The sequence below is a fragment of the Grampus griseus genome (genome assembly GCF_964374135.1).
Source record: "Grampus griseus genome assembly, chromosome: 4".
NCBI classification, from domain to species: domain Eukaryota; kingdom Metazoa; phylum Chordata; class Mammalia; order Artiodactyla; family Delphinidae; genus Grampus; species Grampus griseus.
In genome coordinates this window covers 83,347,780-83,367,513 of record NC_138997.1, presented here as the reverse complement: position 1 = coordinate 83,367,513, position 19,734 = coordinate 83,347,780, and the positions used below count along the sequence as shown (strand labels likewise).

The 19,734-nt window shown below is 35.7% G+C and overlaps 1 protein-coding gene across 1 annotated transcript in view; it reads right to left on the bottom strand.

Moving 5' to 3' along the window:
• ARAP2 (ArfGAP with RhoGAP domain, ankyrin repeat and PH domain 2) overlaps positions 1-19,734 on the bottom strand; it is a gene marked incomplete at both ends in the record, with an annotated part of 182,354 nt that overhangs the window by 70,641 nt on the left and 91,979 nt on the right. The window contains 2 exons of the mRNA XM_082653125.1: positions 2,730-2,942; positions 7,198-7,361. Coding sequence (XP_082509251.1) covers positions 2,730-2,942; positions 7,198-7,361 — 377 coding nt within the window. The remainder of the gene's footprint in view (positions 1-2,729; positions 2,943-7,197; positions 7,362-19,734) is intronic.

The window sequence follows — 19,734 nt, the reverse complement described above, 5'->3', positions numbered from 1 at the left end:
GCTTTCACCAGCCCTGGAACCTTCAACTCTTTGGAGAAGGTAAGGGGACAGTGGAAGAAGTCATGTGTAGGCCCTGGAAACGATGATATAGACTGAGAGGAGGATGGACCCTCTGCCTTAGTCACGGAGAGAAGGATGAGAAGGAATTACTCTCCTCCACCCTCCTAACCCCAAGAAGTCAAATACTTAGAGCAACTACACAGGACCCTCCAAAGTTCTGGAGTCTAGAAGATGTGCAGTGGTGGTCTGGTCTAACCTACTCCCTCACAGGGGAAATAGGAGACCTCTCTTCAAATAAATAACTTGTGCTGACTCTGTAACTCAGGGGGATTGCACTTATATATCCCCTCTCAATTCCCAACTACCTTTGGAAACAAGACTTTTTCATTTTCTGCTTAGCCCTACACATTCTATTAACAGAAAGCCAGCAGCACTTTATGATTCTTTGAAAGTACACAGTCACTTGTAAAGGGCATTCCGATCCCTGGGGAGGTAAGAGACTCTGTGACACATTTCTGAAGTATGCTCCTATTCAAAACTGCAACTGATAGCTCTTTTGTACTGACTTTGCCTGCACATGAGATCTATGAAAGTAAACATGGTCATATTGACTTAACTGTGCTGGTAGATGACTCTCTAGAAGCAAGAGGGGATGACACCCAAATGACATTCAAAGATGATACTAGAAGTGAATTAAGAATTTTCTGTCATCCCTGGTATAATCCAAACATTTTCCCTTGTGTCATCCAGTTTCTAACTGTAGAGGTAATTGTATTTATTCAACAAAATGCAATTAATACTACTACGCTTATAACAAGCCATGCTATTACAGCATATTTCCACAAATCTTATAAGAATAAAATAGATGATATTTTCAAAATAAAGCTTAAGTAATTGGAAAGGAAAACTGAAGATAGAGTTTAGGTCATATAGGAAACACAATGATCTGTTCAACTAGCCACAGACTTCAGACAGTTTAATAGCGTTCTTAGAAGAAGAGGTCATATATCATATAAATAGGTGCTATGCCACTGTAGGGCATTCTTCGCCTTGGGCTCACAGGACCCAAGAGAGCTCTCCTGTGAGTTCACCCAGAGAGTTCTAGTTTATTCTAGAACAAAGGGCACTTTTCTGACAGGTCAGGGTGAGCTACATTGCATCTAAAAGCAAAGAACTTTTAACACTATTTGACCCAATAGTAGAAGCCTCCAAGTAAATGTTCAAGGATTCACATCCAAATGAAAGGTGAACACACTCCTCTCTGACACATGCTAATACTTCCCAACTACCTCCTGCTGGTAGATTGACAACAATGAAGACATCTCTATCATGAAATTTGACAACTTCAGCAAAAGCATATTTGTCACAGATTTTTGATAAATGATTTTATAATGAAGACAAATTGTAATTCTTTATAGAGATACTATAAATAACTTCATGGTTATAAATTACAATAAAATCTTAAAACAAAAAATGAGGATGGCAGGGTAATTGGGCTTACAAGATATATCATCTAATTCCATATTTTATATTCCAGAAAATTATACAATCAACTTTTCTTGTGATTAGAGTTAAAACTATTGATTTTAGAAGTATCGGGAAGTAACTATAAGACTTCTGAGTTAGGCAGTTAAATTGTGAAAAGCTTTATTTTAATAGCAATACTACTCTCTTCTTGCTGACACAAATAAGGGACATTCCTGGAATAATTTTTCAAACTGTGGATGTTTTATGACATTTCAGAATTAATCCCTTCAAATGTCATAGTTATGTTTTAGATTAAACAAATGCTTTCAATGAAAAAAACTATTTCTCAACAGAGGGACATCATATAGTTAAACTCAAAGGTCATTTTATAAAAAAATTTCTCGAAACAGATTAAATGTACAAGAGAGAAATATATTAGTAACTTATGGTATAATTCAATGATACATTTTAAAAACTGTGGAAAAAATGAAGATTCAAAATTGTCATTTTGAAAGCATTGTAGATATATGGGAAATATTTTTGGTTTATTAATAAAATAAAGATTATATGTAAATCATAGGCATGGGGACAAAGATTATAAAATAATGTGAAAAATGAAAATAGCTCTATTAGAAATCTGGGATTAAAGGCAATGTTTATATTTAAAAATATTTATCATAATCTTTCTATAAAAAGAGTTATTTTGAATTAATTGATGTAAATATAGGTTTTACTAAAATCAATCTGACCCATTAACTTTTCTAGGGTCATTTCTTAAATAAGTTCTCTTACAGTGCAGCAAAGCCTTTTTGCTTCATTAGACAGAATCTAGAAAAAATAAAGAGTAAAAAAAAAAATTGTTATGTAACTCTAAAGAGGTAGAATAAATGAAAAAGGAAAGCCAAACAGCCATATGGCAAAACCGTGTAAAACCAATCTTATATTAAAACTTTCATTTTAATCTTATGAGAAAATTAACAGCCTACATGGACTTGACTATAACACTTCCAAAGTTAAGGCAAAGTAAGCACTAAGAAATCTACTGAAAACTAAGCATTACCATAAAACACTGTTTAGCAATTATCACCATAAATTTCTTTTGGGGCAGATATAAACAACTATTGATTGCAAAATTTCTGTTCTGAACCATTATGTATATTGTTCCTTTCAATTAAATATTCAGATTATCAAAGGAGATTTTAAAAATCTATTATCAAATGAGAAGGCAAAGCCTTTATTCTGTTCTATATTATATGTGTTACCTAAGGCAGAGATCCAATATGGATAGAGCTCCTTAGTAAGAAGTGCGTCGTCAATGTCAGAGAGAAAACTCTTCAATATGCCCGTCACATCTTCAAGCTGATGTTTTCCAGCCATCAATTTAAAGCTTCTTGCATCCTTTTTGAAACTCTCCAGGAGTTCACTTACATGTAAAGGATCACCATTCTTTTGATAGATATATTTGCACCCTAAACCTTTGTTAAAAAAAAAGAAAATGGTTATATGAAAAAAGTCTCAGGTCAAAATCCACTTTGATACCTTAAAAATAGAACAAATTTTTGTGTTGGAACGATGCACAAGACAAAATCATTATCCAAGAGCTGACATAAACATGCGTGAGAAAAAAAGAGCCCCTCCCCCTGCAACTTTAATATTTAAAATGTAAACCTGATGAACAACTATTTCATCCTCAGCTTTTAGTAAGTCTCTGGCCAGCCTTTCCCCTAGTCCTTCATAGCATCTTTTTCAAATGTTCTTTTACCACAAGTACCCTTCGCTTAGTCTCCCAGAATATAAATTTGCCTCCAGTTTCACTGACAAAAGTGAGGCTCTCTGGTATAAATTTCCTCAAGTCTCTGCACTCACATTTGTATATTAATTCTGTCTGTTCCCACCTTCATCTTCTTCTACATGAAGAGTTGGGTCATGTCCTTTTCACAGTTACAGATTCATCAAGTTTCCCATATAAAATAAGAGGAGTAGCAGTGATTAACTGGAGGAAGAGGAGTGATGATGATATACAAACAAAATAAATTTTTTAAATCCTTTTTTGCCCCTCCCCCCCAGGTCTCTTGTCTCTCTTCCTTCCAAAACTAATCTGAGTTTCCTATATTTATTTTCTCTCATCTCACATCCCTGTTAATCCTTCAACCACATAATCTTGCTTCTGTGCCCAATTCCCACTGTATCAGGACCATCTTCATCAAGAATATCTATTTTCTAGATGCTTTTCAGTTTTTATGTGATGAGAATCCCTGGAGTGTCTGACAATCCAATGAATCCCTGTTAAAATTCTGTTAATCTCAAGGTTTTCATGATGTTATGATCTCATCTTTTTTGCCCCTTCCTCTATGACTACTCTTCTAGTCTTCTATTTATTCTGCTATCTAGTATTTACTGATAATCCCAGCAATCCATCCTCAACTCTCTTCTCTGCTCCCCTACAAAATTCTGTGGATGAACCCATCCATCTTCATCACTTCAACTACGACATGTACATTTCCACTCAGGTTTTAATTCCTAAAATTTCAAATGCACATATGCACTTTAATATATATATACTATATAAATAATACATGCAACACACACTATACTTATACATATGAACAAATTAATTCTCCTGCCCCTTTCACTACTTCACCTCCCAATCCCAGCATGTTCTTTATTTATCTTGTTCCTATACCTCAGAATTTGGCATTGCTTCCTCCCCAGTCCTTTACAAGTCAGAACTTTTCTTTCTCACTTACCACACCAAATAAAATGTCACATATATTTTTCATCATGACTTCTCTCTCAAAAGTGTCCCCTTTTTCCATCCCTTGTGCTATTATTATTTTGTGCACCCAGTTCCTCACTATGTTATCACAACTCCCTGTCCTATTCCCGTGCAGCCCTCCAGTCAGCCTCGAAAATGACAACAGCATGGTCTGAGACACAGGTTGGCTAGTGTTACCAACATGCTTAAAAATATGGATACAGCCCTCCCACTGCTTTGAGGGCAAGTTTGAGGATTTTATTATGATACATAAGACCCTACATGAATTTTCCTAACTAACCCTCCTGCCTCTTGTATTTGTCCACTCTTCTCACACTGAGTTCTGGCCACACTTAACTAGCCCCAAGCTCCCTGAACAGACAACCTCCTTCATGACTCTGCACCTAGGCATACACTGTTTCCTCTTCCGGGAATTCCTATTCCCTCTTTCTCTTAACTAGTTCCCATTTTCTCTTAAGACCTGTGGTAGGTTCCATGCCTCACCCATGAAGCCACCACCTCTACACTGGCTGAAATTCACCCGTAAACCATGGACACCTGTACCAACCCCTGAACCTCTCTGCCATAGAATTTTGTACACTTGAGATGTAATTGCCCACTTGTTTGCCTTTGATCCACAATCTGTAAACTCCTAGAAGGCAAAGATCATGTCTTATTTTCTGTACACAGCAGCTACACAGTTCCTAGAAGAACTCAGTAGGTACTTAGTAAATGACCACAACAGAATAATAAGCAAATTCTACAAAAAAAAAAAAAAAGCCAAGTTTCTGAGAGATTATGTTGCTGGTTGAGTGAATCTCTAATAGCTGGTACACAAGGTAACTGAATGTGAATTTGAAGGTAATTTTGTTTACATAAATTAAATATATTCCCCCAAGAACGAACTACTGTAACTCATTAAAAAAATTAAAACTCTAAGAATTATTCTGTGAACTTGGTCAGATTCGGATCTTGACACCATGAGCACAAAAAATTGGACTTAGATTTTAACCCAAAGATTAGGAAATTCAAAATAATTATGACCATAAAGGCTCTGAGCCAACCACTTGCATCCTATAATTATTGGGCATTTTCTAAGTTCATATCAAATCTTCCCTTGTATACATGCTGGTAATATTGGGTCTCCATGTTCTGCTCATTAAAAAAAAAAAAAAAAGCTAAAAATACATGAAGACTTTTATTGGCTTTATTACTTTAATATGCAAGTTAATGTACCTTATGCTAGAGCTACAAAGTAGTTATAACGTATGAAATTTAGTTGAAAACAATCTAATGCTTAATGATTTTAAATTCAAATAAACACCACAAAGAAACTTCTGATTTCCCCAGAGAAACATTAAGTTGGATACGCTGAAGCTAGTCAAGTTATTTTAATCATTTGTCAGCTTATGAAGCACTTTATGCCATTATGAAATTAAGATGATTTGAAAATTCCCAATGAGGTTATGCTCTTGCTAAAACAGAATATGTGTGCAATTCATTTACACCTACAAAATGTAAATGCACTAATACTGAATTACTAATAAATGAAGATGATAACCTTCTTCTTCCCCCATTTTCAAATAAACAGATGATGACAGTTGATAAGAAAAATATAAACATACTATCAAGGGAAGGAACTTCATAGAGTAATCCCACATAATGTGATTACATACATATTTACAATAGATATATAATTAAAACACAATAAATCTGAATATTAATGACAATTGTACTTGGATTACATATGAAATAACTAAAATACTTAAAATGGCACTCTCCCTAGGAGAAAATATATTAATATACACATATTCTAAACTTAATTTCCTAAAATTATTTTCCTCGTAGCCTTTGTTATTTTTGACATTTTGTTTCACATCAGCTTATTTAGTTCTCAGATTGGAAGGCATGATTTATGGCTCTGTGTTTCACTCTTTACTCCCACTGTTCAATTTCCAGTATCAAACTTAGCAGCTAGCACACAACAGACACTTGATAAATAAGTAAAAAAAAACCTCATAACACAATGTTTTACTACAGCTCTTTCAATGATAACATTTTCTTTTCAAATTAAAAACCCCAAAGATACTTTTAATATTAGGAGAACAATGAAAGGTTAATATATCAATAGCTTCCAAAATACCAGATAATCGTTTTACTTTTTTGCATGTACAATCTAAATCAATGACACTTATCGACAGGTTAAAAGAAAAAATATTTTTATATTAAAAATATAGTTAAGCAATTTATTTACTCTACCTTTTAGAGTATTAAGGAAATATGTAACAGAAGGAATTTTAAGAATGAACAATAATTTGAAAATAAACATGAATAATAAAGGCATACTTTAGTTAATTTTAGGCATAGCTAAAATACTACCATAGCATATTAAATTAAAATGAAGCTGCACATGTGGGTATAAATCAAGTTGGTTTTAACCTGCAAACTATTCATAAAAATATTTGTTACAATTAAGTCAAACTATCACAGTTAATGACCATGATTCTTAATATAAACGTGACCAATAGCACGTTGAGTGGAATAAATACACATACACTTTGTATGCAGGCCAACAAAAAGTAAATTCTTTTACACATTGTCCCATAGTTTACCACTTCTAAAAACACACTAAGGTGCCTCTGCGTTACCCTAGATTTACTGTAAAGTTATAACCTCTGAAAAGTACAATCTTAATCAATTTTTAATATACATTTTATAATATAGATTCTTCTACTATGTCATTTAAAATTTTTATGCATGTAAAGGAAGAAGGAAATGGTAAAGGCACATGATATAATTTAAATGAGCTTTATTGTGAGAAAGAATGGCATTTAGGCTGAAGAGTGACGACACTTTTCTTTTTCACTGATGTACTTACAAAGGGCTCTAATTCAGTCCAATGGAGGTACCACTTAAAAACTGTAAATATGCTACTATGAGTTCTGTGGGTTGAATAAAAACTTTGTGATACTTACCATACTGTGTAACAAATGCTATACAGCTGTTCACGATAATGGGAACGTCATTTTTGCTGAGCTGCTGATCTTGTAATGCATTCCCATCTGTACCTGCTGCTTTTGCAATTGCAGTATGCCAGACTGTGAAATCCAACTTGGTATGCCCATGGATGTATAATGTTCTGTAAGGTTTCAAAAATATTTCAAATTATAATTTTGCCTTTTTAAAAATTCTTAACTTCTACACAGATTATCCTTAGATCCATATAAATGGGATCTTGTCTCATCCATCAGAAGAAAACCCCTCTGGGGACGTCCCTGGTGGTCCAGTGGTTAAAAATCCGTCCTGCAACGTGGGGGAAGCTGCTTTGATCCCTGGTCAGGGAACTAGGACCCCACATGCCGCGGGGCAACTAAGCCTGCGCACCGCAACTACTGAGCCCACACACCACAACTAGAGAGCCCACGCGCCGCAATGAAAGATCCCACGTGCCGCAACTAAGACCCAACACAGCCAAAGATAAATAAATAATAATAAATAAATATATTTTAAAAAAGAGGAAGAAAACCCCTCTACCACCAGCTTCCACTCACTCAATCCCTCTTTGCATGTACAGTCACGTCTCTCTCTATATAGAGTCCAGGAAGTTCCCTGAACTTGTGGTCTCGCCTCCTTGCCTCCTTTCATTTCCCCTTTCATTCTGTTTCTGAATAACTGAACAGAAACCCTTGTAGCAAGCATCACCTGTGACTTCTCATGGATATTTGGGGTATATTTTTCAAGATTTTAGAACTGTTTGATGACTTCATTCCTTTAAAAAAAAAGAGAGGAAAAAAAATACCACCCAATTCGGCTCTTGTAGCACAATTCTTCCTGGCTTTTCCTTCTATCTTTCTGGTGCCTCAATTTCTTTCCCAAGCTCACCTCCTGTTTCTGAAAATGAAGTTGTAACCTCAGTGCACTCACATGAACTCCAAGGACTTTCCAGGGACATGTCATTCAGGCCAGTGGTTTCATCCCCCGTATATAAGCTGGTAACTCCCAAATCCCTATCTCCAGGCAATAACTGTCTCACAAATCAGATCTCTATGTGATTGAAAAGCAAGAGCATAAAGCAGCTAAGAGAGTGGGAAATCCAATCAATTCCCAAACTCAGGTTTTAGCTCTGCACTCCCTTTATGACTTTGGACAAGTTATCAATCTTCTTTGGTTCTCAGTTTCATCACTGGCAAACTTAGAATAATAATAAACGTAATATTAGTAAATAATAAAATATAATACTAATTAATGTTGATTTTTGGACATCTTCACCTTAAGGTGCCACAAGCATCTCAAATCTTTATCCCTCCTCATACCAAACCAGTACTACTTTCTCCACTTATCCCACCAGAAATTTAGGATTCATTAACTGTATATTGGTCCACCCCCACTCCCACCCCATCACTGCCACATGAATTCAGTCACAAAATTCTGTTCATTCCAGTTCCCTGACATATATGCTCTGCCTCCTCTTTATTTGAACATCACTTTCTTTCAGGTCTTTGTACTGCTCCTTGAAATCACTAAAACCCCTCCAAACAAAATTCATTTCCCAATTCTCCACCTCTCCAGTCCCTGCTCCCCAAGACTGCCAGAATGATCTTTCTAAAATACGAAGCTAATGACATCACTTCCTAATCACTGTCCTTCCACAGCAGCTCTGGAGTTTTCAAGATTAAAAGGCCCTCATGATCTGGTCCGTATTTTCCCCTCCAATTCTGCCATTCCAGGAAGGAAGGAAGGAAGGGAGGGAGGGAGAGAGGAAGGGAAGGAAGGGAAGAAAGGGAGGGAAGGGAGGGGAGAGAGGGAGGGAGGGAGGGGAGGGGAGGGGAGGGAGGGAGGGAGGGAGGGAGGAAAGAAGGAAAGAAGGAAGGAAGGAAGGAAGGAAGGAAGGAAGGAAGGAAGGAAGGAAGGAAGGAAGGAAGGAAGAATTAACATGTTCCTGTCTTCATAATAAATACTTCCAGCTCTTTGGCTGGTTACTCCAGCTCCTCCCCCATCGGTGTATTCCAGGTAACCCTCCCTGACACTCCATCCCCATCTCTCTCCATCCAATGCTTATTGTGTACCAGGCGTCCCTTCTTAATCCTGAACATCCACTCTACCCGCCATCATATTGCCTGCTCTATCTGTGTGAATGTTTTAGCCGCTACACCCCAAACTTTGTACAAGCAAACAAAGAAAGCATTTCAGCATCAATAGCCTTTAGCATAGGACGAGGTATTTAGTGGGTAAATAAGTTTTAATGTTCTAACACTAGATATAAAATTTGACTTGAAACACAAAGTAATCGTTGATGTATTTAAGTATAAAACTATTTAATTTTCATTTCAGACTATGAGACAGCTACTTTGGATTCAACCCAAAGAGAAAGGAATGAGCTGCTTGAACTCTGGATTGTTTTGGTTTCTTTCTTTTTTTTTTTGGTGGGGGGTGGGTAATGTTTCACATTCCTGATAATTCACTGGCCCTAATTTAAAAAGAAAACAAAAGTACTCCTTTCTGTCCTTCGGTTTCTTTTCTTGAAATGCTCCTCTAAGAAGATAAAGCTACTGGCACCCCACTCCACTCACTTCTAACATCTTCTGAACTTGCTGTAACTTCTTCTTCAGTGACACTGGTGCCCGTAATCTTCATCTCTTTTCTTCTGGCATCTCTATCTATTGTTTTTATTTTCCACACCACCACAACAGCCTTGACTTCCGGGTCTTATAATTTTCTTTTTGAAGAATTCTGATACTTGCTCTAATACTCCTGACATACCTTAGCCTTACATCATCTTTAGCTCAAAAACATTCTACTGCTGGACATATTTGTCTAAATGAAACTATATAACCTGGGTAACTTCCTTGAGGAATATCAAGCCCCTACATTATGTAGACTTAATCAAAATTACCTCTTGCTAAATTAAGGAGTTTAGGTAAAGAGAAAATTTTAACTCTTTTTGAGTCTTGGTTTTTTTATCTGATAATTAAGCTCTGAATATGAGACAAAAATCTTTGAAAAGGTGTGCTTATAAACAAACGACAATGAGTATTTGAGCAAGCAGTAAAAGAAATCCAAAAGGCAATGGCCCTCCTATGATAGCAGTATAATTCTGCCGTTAACTGTAAATGTTTCCAACTTCACATATTCTTTCTAACCTGAAGAAATCCTGTGATGACAAGTTTAGCTGTCTGCTTGTGAGCTAGTGAAGGGTAGAATGAGTAATGACAAGTTAACTCTTGAGTCCACTTGTCAAAGGCTGAATCCTAAAATACATCATCGTGTGCAGTAGATGTTTGACATTTAATAGCATCACTTCAACAGCTTTCCTCTCTGATGTTATCTAAACTCTGTGCACATTGAATAAAGCATCAAAAGATATTTTTAACACAAATGCTGGCCAACTTTGTGATTTCAAGTGTTATCGAACAACAATTTTACATTTCTGGATAACGATTCCAAAGAAATAGGAACTTATATCTTGAAAATCTGGAAGTTCTTTTAAAGAACTCTAATTATAGAAAAATAAATTTTCCTGTCCATTCCCCAAACCTAAATTTTAAATGGTACTTCAAAGCCAGATAAAAAAAAATCCCTATATCCAATAATGAGTTAAGACAGTTCAATAAGACCTAGAAACCAAGTCCCAAGACTAATAAAAACAACTTTCTCAAAACTGTAATATAATAACCACAAAGTAGAGACTATCATATTTGAGCTTGGTCTACTGACAAGAACCAGAACAAATGATAGGATCTATAAATACGGCTGTATGAAAAATAAATTCACCTTTATAAAGAACATTTTAAACACAACTAAAAAACAAAAACAACATATTCCAAAAACATGACTAAAGAAGATAATATCCTAGGCATTTATACAGAAATCAAAAACTGAGTCTTGTAGTATAAGTCAGCATGTTTGACCAAAAAATACTTATTTTGCTTTCATTTCTGGAAGATCTTTTTGCTGGATAGAGTATTTTAGGCTAATAGCTGCTGGTTTGGTTATTTTGTTTCCCCCCTGCCCCCAACACATTAAAGGATATCATTATACTATCTCCTGGCTTGCACTGCTTCTGACAAGACATTCTCATCTCTGTCCCCTATTTTTAATGTGTCTTTTTTCCTCTGGTACTTTTTAATTTTTTTTGTCTTCACACTGGTTTTCAGGAAATTGATTATGATATGTTTTAATGTGGTTTGCCTTTATCATGCATGAGGTATGTTGATCTTAGTACATCTGTGGGTTTACAGTTTTTATCAAATTTGAAAAAAGTCTGGCCATGTTTCTTCAAATATATACATATATATTTACTCCATCCTTCTCTTATTTTGGGATTCTAATTATACTTACATAAGAATGATATTGTCTCACAGGTCACTAAGGCTCTGCTAATTTTATTCAGTCTTCTCCCTCTGTGCTTAAGTTTTGATAATTTCTATTGTCATGCCTTCAAGTTTGAGTTTTTTTTTTTAATGTAGAGTCTGTTCTTGCATTTAGCTGATCTAGTGAGATTTTCTTTTCAGATAGTGTATTCTTAGAAGCTTTAGAAGTTCCATCTGGTTCCTTCTTTAGATCCATTTTTCTATGTTTATGTTTTCCTTTACATCTTTTTTTCTCTGTGTAAATAATTGTCTTTTTATTTATTTATTTTTTACTGGAGTATAATTGCTTTACAATGTTGTGTTAGTTTCTGCAGTACAGTGAACTGAATCAGCTATAAGTATACACATATTCCCTCCCTCTTAGACCTCCCTCCCCCGCCCAATCCCACCCATCTAGGTCTTCACAGAGCACCGAGCTGAGCTCCCTATGCTATACAGTAGGTTCCCACTAGCTATCTATTTTACACATGGTAGTGTATTTATGTCAAACCTAATCTCCCAATTCATCCCACCTTCCCTTTCCCCCACTGTGTCCACACGTCCATTCTCTCTGTGTCTATTCCTGCCCTGCAAATAGGTTCATCTGTACCATTTTTCTAGATTCCACATATATGCGTTAATATACGATATTTGTTTTTCCCTTTCTGATTTACTTCACTCTGTATGACAGACTCTAGGTCCATCCACATCTCTACAAATGACCTAATTTCTTTTTATGGCTGAGTAATATTCCATTATATATATGTACCACATCTTCTTTATTCATTCATCTGTCGATGGACATTTAGGTTGTTTCCATGTCCTGATTATTGTAAATAGTGCTGCAATGAACATTGGGGTACATGTGTCTTTTTGAATTATGGTTTTCTCAGAGTACCTGCCCAGTAATGGGATTGCTGGGTCATATGGTAGTTCTGTTTTTAGTTTTTTAAGGAACCTCCATACTGTTCTCCATAGTGGCTGTATCAATTTACATTCCCGCCAACAGTGCAAGAGGTTTCCCTTTTCTCTGAACTCTCTCCAGCATTTATTGTTTGTATATTTTCTGATGATGGCCATTCTGACCACTGTGAGGTGATACCTCATTGTAGTTTTGATTTGCATTTCTCTAATAATTGGTGCTGTTGAGCATCTTTTCATGTGCCTCTTGGCCATCTGTATATCTTCTTTGCTGAAATGTCTAGTTAGGTCTTCCGCCCATTTTTTGATTGGGTTGTTTGTTTTTTTGATATTGAGTTGCATGAGCTGTTTGTACATTTGGGAGATTAATCCTTTGTCCATTGGTTCGTTTGCAAATACTTTCTCCCATTCTGTGAGTTGTCTTTTTTATGGTTTCCTTTGTCATGCAAAAGATTTTAAGTTTAATTAGGTCCAACTTGCTTATTTTTGTTTTTATTTTCATTACTGTAGGAGGTGGATCATAAAAGATCTTGCTGTGATTTATGTCAAAGGGTGCTATCTTTTACAATATTTATAATATTTTAAAATTACTGTCTATATTCTTTGCTAATTCCATTATCTTTCTCATTTCTGGGTCTGTTCTTATCAACTGATTTGCAGCTTTTTCACTTTGCTAGTAACTTTTACTGTATGCTAGACATCATTCAGTGCCAGGATTGTTTCTTCCTTTAAAGGGTATTGATGTTTGTTTTGGGATCTTTTGCCTATTTGACCCCAGGTAACTAAATGACTTGTGAAGAGGTCTGTTTTTAAGCTTAGTAAGGTAAAAATGGAGCAGGCTTTACCTAAAGGCTGGCTTAGCCTTAATACTCTGGAATTAACTTTCTGGAGTCTTTACAAATGCTCTGTGTTAATGAAGTCTGTCTAACTTGGCTAGATAAAATTTGAACCCACTCCAGCAGTGTCTAAACTCTGGGAATTGTTCAACTCATAGCACACCCTGGGAGTATTTCTACCTGGAGTTTCGACCTGCAAATATGCAGGTTCGTATTGAGCTGAAGATGGAAGGGAACTCCTTTGAAGATTTCTGAAGCTCTTGCTCTGCACATCTCCCCCTCTGCTCTGTACTCTATCCTGCAATGTTTAGCTACCACAGATTCCCCTATCTCTATAGGGGAAATCAATACAGCAAAACCTCTTCAATATAGCAAAACCACCACCTTCTCCTTGGGTTTCTCCATTCCCTGTGCCAGGGACTGATAAGAAGCCAAGGTGATCTTAACCCTTATGTCACTTGTTTCCCTTCTCTCCATGATCACAATCCTGGGATACCTCTTGTCCTAAAGTCTGAAAATAGTTCATCTCATATGTTTTGTCCAGTTTTCTAGTTGTTTAAAGTGAGAGGGCATGTTCCATACCAGTTATTTCTTCATGGACAGAGATGGGAGTCCAGAACATTTCATTCAGTCATTGCATCCATAAATCACCCTCATATTAGTTTATAGAGAAACAGTATTTTTTTCCCCATACCTTCAGATAAGAAACTGCTGCACAGTGATGGAATTTTAGCCAGAAAGAGGCAAACAATTATTAAGACAATCTGCAGATGCACAGACTGTATCACAAGAATAATGAAGAATGAAATATTAGCTTAACTAGCTTGTTTCCTCCGAAGCCAACAGTTTAGTAAAAAGTGTCAAGGCACACTATTCCTTGAGAAAGACAAAGCCTCCAAGCTTTCAATTTCATCTCTATATAGTATTAGGCAATCACCTATAGGAATGTGAGAAACAGCCCTGTTTCAAGTCTGCTTAAAAAAAAAAAAAAAAAAAAAGCCATCTTTACCCTTGTAAAGAGCCTGCAATCCTTTCCAGAACAAGGCAAGTTATTAATTACATTTAATTGATAATACTAATATATGGTATCGACCTATCTCTCCAGGCCCACTCTCTCATGCTTCCTACTTAAGAACTGAAGGTTAAGGCTGAGCTGGACTGAAGTTGTACCCTAGCCCATCCTATTTCTCTGAAACTATCGTTTCCACCTCTTTGAAGATCTTAGTGTCTCAACCCCTCATTTTTCTCCTACTCTAATCCACTTAAATATACTTTTTCTTAAAAAATAAAAACTGATTATCTTGATCCCATTTATCTAGAAGGGATCTTCACATTCTTTTGTATTTTTTCCTACCATATTGCATTTATTTGTTCATAAGCTTACATTCTAGTATATGGGAGGTGTCTTGAACTGAATGAAATACATTTTTGAAGAAAATAATATATACTTTAAAATCCACCTTTTATTAAATAGGCACACATTCCCTTTATCGTGATTCTCTTTAACAAACAAAAAAAATCACCTTATAATGTAAGTCTGAATAGTCCCTTTCTTTCTGCAAAACCTGCGGGGGTGGTGAGAGAAGAATGGTTTGCTTTGGCAACATTCAGATTAAACCATCTCTGCAAATTAAATCATCAGAAAGTTACAAAAGCAGTCAAGCTGATATTGTGGGCAATCAGCTACTGTTTAATTTGCAATTAAATGCACAATTTAGAAACCACTTTAAGATAATTCACCCTGGAGAGTATTGCTAACATATCAGCTGCTATAAAACACAATTCAAGGAGGGAAAAAAAAATCACATGCAATAAGTTGATATGAAATAAGAATCTTCAACTTAGGGTATTAATCACCCAAATTGAGAAAAGTATTCTGTCCCATAATTGTGAAACATATCGATAAAATGTTTACTCCCCAGTGTCGACTTCTTTATGTCTGGAATTTGCAGTTAAAACTGGATGTCATCAGGCTTGGGAGCCATCAAGTGCTTCATGCGTTACTATAGGTCAACTAAACAATCTTTAAAAAATTAAAACAAACAAACAACAACAACAAAAAGCTAGGCTGTTCCGTTTCTGATGAACACAGTTGAGTTATTCATACTGTGTTTATTACAACTAACAGCCTTTCTACAAAAGCTTAATAATAGGTGTCTTTGACAAATGAGCACGAAGCTACAGAATGTGAGATGGTGCACACAGTAACTTATTTATCAGAAAGAGATACACAGAGAATGTGGGCCAAGTGCAGAAATAGTTTTTAAATTTTATGAAAAGGATGCTGTAATCTACTGAATACTTCAGTCACAGTGGATATATAACCTACTGTCCAGAAAAGTGCCTTCTGACCTCAGCAGGGTCCAGGACATTCACTGACTAACAATGGGTATTCAAAAACATGATTTCTTTCTTTCTTTTTTTTTCTTTCTACACCAAGAAAAGCACAGAATCTAAGTCCCAATAACAGCATCAAATATCATGGCAGAAAGCCTTAAGTGTAATCAAGAAAGCTTTATTTTCCAAAATAATAATTTTTAAAGTATACAAAGAATACACATTAAAGCGACACCATCTGGAGCACCTTCTGCTTAGAGCTTTTCAGAGCAAAAATGCTCTGTGTGTGGAAAATATTATTGCAATATTTTTCTGTCTAAAAACACTCGTGCTATGTATATAGAGAAAATTACCATGAAGATTAAAATATATATCTAGTGACTATATTCACTGGATGGTTATCAAGTTATGAACTAGTTCATGGGGTTCATTCTCTTGCCTTTAAGAAACATTAATATATTTTAAAATTTTAATCAAGGGTAGACAAGGGCAGAGAAAATATGTGAAATTAATTCATTAAGTTTATTTATGATTTGCAGCTCTGGTTCAAGCTGTTACTAGCAAAAAAATAAAGGTTAAAACTTATAGCTAGTTGGTTTCTCTTTCTTGCAATTATTCTCACTATCTTTATATGCCACCAACGTGAATAATTAGAAGTTGTTTTATGTCTTAAAGCCACAATTTTGTCTGTCATTGACAAGTCTACTGCAATCGACTGTACTTTACAGTCAGTATTTCCCAAGGGGCTAACAGATCAAAAGACAGATGAAAAATAGGGCAATGCAATGAAATTCTCTTATTTTTATATGATATTAAAACAGATCTTAAACCATTACATCTATAATTAACTGGCTTTGTTTGAGTACTGGGAGAGAAGTACAGTACATATTCCCTATTTTGGTAAGTGATAAAACTATTCATAAAGTCACCCAGGCCAAAAGCTCAGGAGTCATCCTTATTTCCTACCTCACAAAACAACTGAAAACCAGCAGACTGGTTGAAAACCAACAGATTGGTCTCTCTCTCTCAACATCCCACCACCAAATCTAGAAAGCTACCAATATCCAAAACCATCCATCAGTTCCTCTTTTCTTCCTGTTAGAACTGAGGGACCTGTCCTGTTGTCCTCTCTCTAATACATTCACTCTTCTCCTTTTTTTTTGTTTAATCTCTGCTCCATCAAAATGTTTTAGATGGCACAAGTTCAAGCCATCTAAAACAAAATTGCACATACATTCCCTTCCTGGATCAAATCCCTTTTACTTCATTAATCCTATTAACCTCCAGACATCCTAGACCAACTGGTTATCTAATCTGATCCCGTTCCCAGCCTGACTCTAATCCAGTTTCTGTTTTATCACTTCTGTTCTCCACAGAGTCCCCAGATGGACTCCCCATCACTTACCAATGGAGTATCTGTCCTCATCAGATAGCACCTGACACTTCTGACTATTCCTTCCTTCTTGAAACACCCTCCTCCCAGGCTTGGTGCCACATTCTCTCTTGGTCTCCTGCTTCAGTCTCTGGGTAAACTAGCTTTACACCCCACGATAGCTATTCCTCTCTGACAACCATCCCCACCTCCAACTGACCTGTATTCACCAAGGCTCTCACAAGTTACTTCTTCCCTTCTCACTCTGTAGACTCTCCCTAGGTGATTTCACTTTCTTTCTTCTATATGCGGGTAACTCCAAAATCTATATCCCCACCCCATTAACCAGACTGTCAGATCCATAAATATAACTCCCTCCGAGCAACTTCTCCTTAGCTATTTATAAGCATTTCACGTTCAACATGTCGAAAATCAAACTCATTATCTCCCCAGCTCTCTCCCAGACCTGCTCTTTTTCCATTTTTCCCTATCTCAAGTCCCTTTATTTACATATGTATATACATATCCACATATATGTACACACACGTGTGAATGTCTGTGTATAAATATATAGACATATGGGTCCCTGTTCAGCACCACACAAGGTGCTCTGGACACCTGCAGGCTCTTTGTTACATCAAAGATTACAACCTAGTGCACTAACCATCTCCCAGGTTGATTCTTTATTCACACTTCTAACCTCTCTTCTTTCTGCTTCATCTTTAATTATGTAAGCATTGTATGGATACATTTTTCTAATAAAATAACTTTTTAAGTTTTCTAATAAAAATTTTATTTTCTAATAAGTTGTTGAAATTTTAATTTCTAGTGACTTATATTATTAATCCAGGCTTCTAGTACATTTGACGACAATTCTTGAGAGTGATCTACACAAAAGTATTGGTAAATTAATACTTAACACTTGTTTTAAAAAGAAGAAATATTTAGGTTGTTAAGTTAAAAAAATGACCTTACCTTGATGTCAAAATGGATTACTGTTCTCAATACCATATAGACATTGGAAGGCTAAGTGCTTAAAATAGTGGCTAGTATATGGTAAGTTCTATACATTGGTGTCATTGTATTATTGTTATCTGAATATTATTGATTTGAAGAAAACAGGGAAAGCAAATGAAACCAAGATATAAGCATGTGATAAACACAGTTGTTTTCAAATGGTGCCTTTGTATGGCAGCTATTCAAAGAGATCCAAGGAAAATACCTTAGTTTTATATTTGTCCCTGTATTTCTCCTACTCTCCTCCTGACACATTCTCTGTTCCTTTCATACAAATGCTTTCAGCATAACTAGTTGATAACACATGTAGATTAAAAACTTTAAATTATTATCAGAAACAAAATTACACAGCTTTGACCATTATTTTGATATTCTATTAGTTTTTAACTATTCCATGAATTCAGAGTGTATCTGAATTCACCTCCTGATTCCTGTTGCCCAGGGGAAAGGTCAAGATGTTACAAAGTAACAAAACATTTAGTCTTCTGGCTTCCTTATCTAGCATTCATGAGGGAGTGCGCTGCATGCAGTAAGCACTAAAGAAAAATTAAAATTGAATATCACTAACCCACATTTGGTACATTTTAATTAAAATCTAGGTACAACTGGTCAAATCCTTTATAGACTAAAAATGATAGAAAAATACCTTGGCTATAGTAACCTGATTTAGAAAAAATTATGTATACATATAATAAATACAATAAATTCCACTAGCAGGTTCCTGCTTGCTTATTTGTTTAAGAACATAAGCTCTGTGAACTCAGACATGCAATGTGTATTGCTGACCATTTTTTCCTGCCGTGTAGATAACAGGCGGCAGGCATTCCATAAACATTAATAGATGACTATAAAAAGTACATTTGTGCTAGTACTTTAATGCCATAATACTATCCACTGTCTCATTATCATTTCTGAACATGTACGTAACAGGATTCTGAGAGAACAGTATAACTATCATCTGGTACTGAAAATCAGCATCTAAAGAGCATCATTGACCATTGTAAGTCCAGAAATAAATAAGTAAAAACATAAAATCCTAATTATGTTTGTAAGTTAAAAAACACACTCTGACATAAGTATCTAATCAGCAATATGTTTGCTGTCTAAAGCTGTTGATATTCTCCTATGAAGTTCAAGAAAAGACAGGTTCAGATAACTACTCAAAGTCATCATCCTTGTCACCAGCATGGAAATTCACCAGAGGGAAGGCTGATTTAGCTATATTTTTATATTATCATTACATATATTTTTACAAATGATCCTGTACTCTTGTGGAACTAAACATTCTGAATTAATGTAATTAAGGGATTTGAAAGCAAATAATGAAACATCAAGAGAAAACAATTTGTTCTTCCTAATTGTTGTGATATGACTCTAGCTGCTCCTTCTCAGGCTCTTTTGCTAGATCATTCCTCCTCTACAACTGGAGGCCCTGGGGCTACATCCTTGTCTCTTTTCTATCTACAGTCCTTCTCTAGGTGAATCTGTCCAGTTCCTTGGCTAAATAAATAAGTCAAAATGCTGATGACTCAAATCTTGATCTCCAGCTGCAACCTCTCCACTTAATTCCAGGCTTGTATATCCAAATGCCCAGTCACCAGCTCCACTTTGCTTTCAAACAGACATCACAAAATTATTATTTCCAAAACCAAATTCTTGATCTACTACCCTAAACTTGCT